This window comes from Myotis davidii, unplaced genomic scaffold (assembly GCF_000327345.1).
Source record: "Myotis davidii unplaced genomic scaffold, ASM32734v1 scaffold43, whole genome shotgun sequence".
Taxonomy (NCBI): Eukaryota; Metazoa; Chordata; class Mammalia; order Chiroptera; family Vespertilionidae; genus Myotis; species Myotis davidii.
This window is the reverse complement of record NW_006294590.1, coordinates 1,178,435-1,180,046: the sequence shown is the minus strand read 5'-3', so window position 1 is coordinate 1,180,046 and position 1,612 is coordinate 1,178,435. Positions and strand designations below refer to the sequence as shown.

Here is a 1,612-nt window from a genome sequence, read left to right as displayed (position 1 = left end):
GGGACAGGCCGGGAGAGGGACAGGCCGGGAGAGGGACAGGCCCTCGTCGTTCCCGGTGCTGTGGGCGCCGTGGGGGAGGAGCGTTAGCCGGGGGCGGGAAGCTTCCGTCTGCCGGGGGCCACGGGGGCGTTTATAACACCCTTCGAGGGCCACACGTGCTGACCAGCTTAAACACCAGCCGCTGTATTTGGTCAAACATGTGCTTTTGTTGTGACGAATCCTCACCTGAGCATTTTTTCCCATCGATTGTGAGAGAGACAGTGGAAGGGACGCAGGGGGGAGAGAGAGAGAGAGAGAGAAACATCGATGGGTTGCCTCCCGCACACAGCCTGACAGGGGCCAGAGAATTAGCTAGAGAGAGTGGAAGGGAGGGAGAGAGACAATGAGAGAGAAACATTGATGTGAAAGAGACACATCGATGGGTTGCCTCCCGCACACACCCTGACAGGGGCCAGGGAATTAGTGGGCAGCCCAGGCATGCGCCCTGAGCGGGAATCGAACCCTGACCTCCTGGTTCATAGGCTGATGCTCAACCACTGAGCCACACCGGCCGGTCAAACATTTCATTAACTCACCCCTAATGGCTTGGGAGGGCCTTGTACAGCCCGAGGGCCGGAGGGTCCCCACCCCTGCTCTAGAGTGGGTGGAGGGGGGCCAGGGAGCTGGGACAGGCCCATCCGGAGCGGGACAGGGACAGGGAGGGGGTTCGGCGGGTGTCCCGGGAGCCCGGGGCCAGGCCCTCACTGCGTGTTGCCGCAGGTCACGGGGATCCCCATGAACTGCTCGGTGAAGCTGCAGCTCAGCCTGTACATCAAGGCCGTGCAAGGCATCGGGTGAGTGGGACGGGGTCTGCGGGAGGGGCGGCCCCTGGGTGTGGAATTTTCCTGCCATGTATCTGACCATTTAACGGTGGTCGTATCCTACTTCCTCCACCAACTAAAATGAAATGAAGCCACTGACGTTGTAGTTACTGCTGGTCAGGGGCCTTGTCTGAATTTCCCGCTGAGGTGGGTGCCTGGCGCCCAGCGAGGGGCAGAAACAAAACCTGGGCAAAACCAAGTGTGTGACAACGGAACCACCAGACAGCGTTCTCTGCTGTGGCAGTTCACTTTGTGGGGGGGATTTTTTTAAGCACTGATTTTGTTTTCATTTTTTTTAAAAAAAATTTTTATTGGTTTCAGACAAGGAAGGGAGAGGACAGAGAGAGATAGAAACGTCAGTGAGGAGAGAGAATCATGGACCGGCCGCCTCCTGCACGCCCCACACTGGGGATCGAGCCCACAACCCGGGCCCGTGCCCTGACCGGGAATCGAACCCTGACCTCCTGGTTCATAGGCCGACGCTCACCACTGAGCCTCGCCGGCCGGGCCTAGGATGTTTTTTCCATTGATTTTTAGAGAGAAAGCAAGGGAGGGAGGGAGGAGAGAGAGAAACATCGATGTGAGACACACTGAGTGTCTGCCTCCCGCATGTCCCCCCCCCCTCCCACCGGGGCGGGAATTAACCTGCAACCTGCCAGGCGAGTGCCCTTGAGCGGGACTGGAACCCGAGACCCTTCAGGGCCTCCCTGGGCTTTTCATTGGCCCAAATGGGTGCTGCTCAGAGTTCAACC

At 58.9% G+C, this 1,612-nt stretch overlaps 1 protein-coding gene across 2 annotated transcripts in view; it reads left to right on the top strand.

Moving 5' to 3' along the window:
- The window catches only part of SCARB1 (scavenger receptor class B member 1), a 35,389-nt gene that overhangs the window by 27,367 nt on the left and 6,410 nt on the right, over positions 1–1,612 (top strand). For both annotated transcript variants that reach the window (XM_015567204.1, XM_006768790.2), the window contains one exon: positions 760–833. In XM_015567204.1, coding sequence (XP_015422690.1) covers positions 760–833 — 74 coding nt within the window. The remainder of the gene's footprint in view (positions 1–759; positions 834–1,612) is intronic.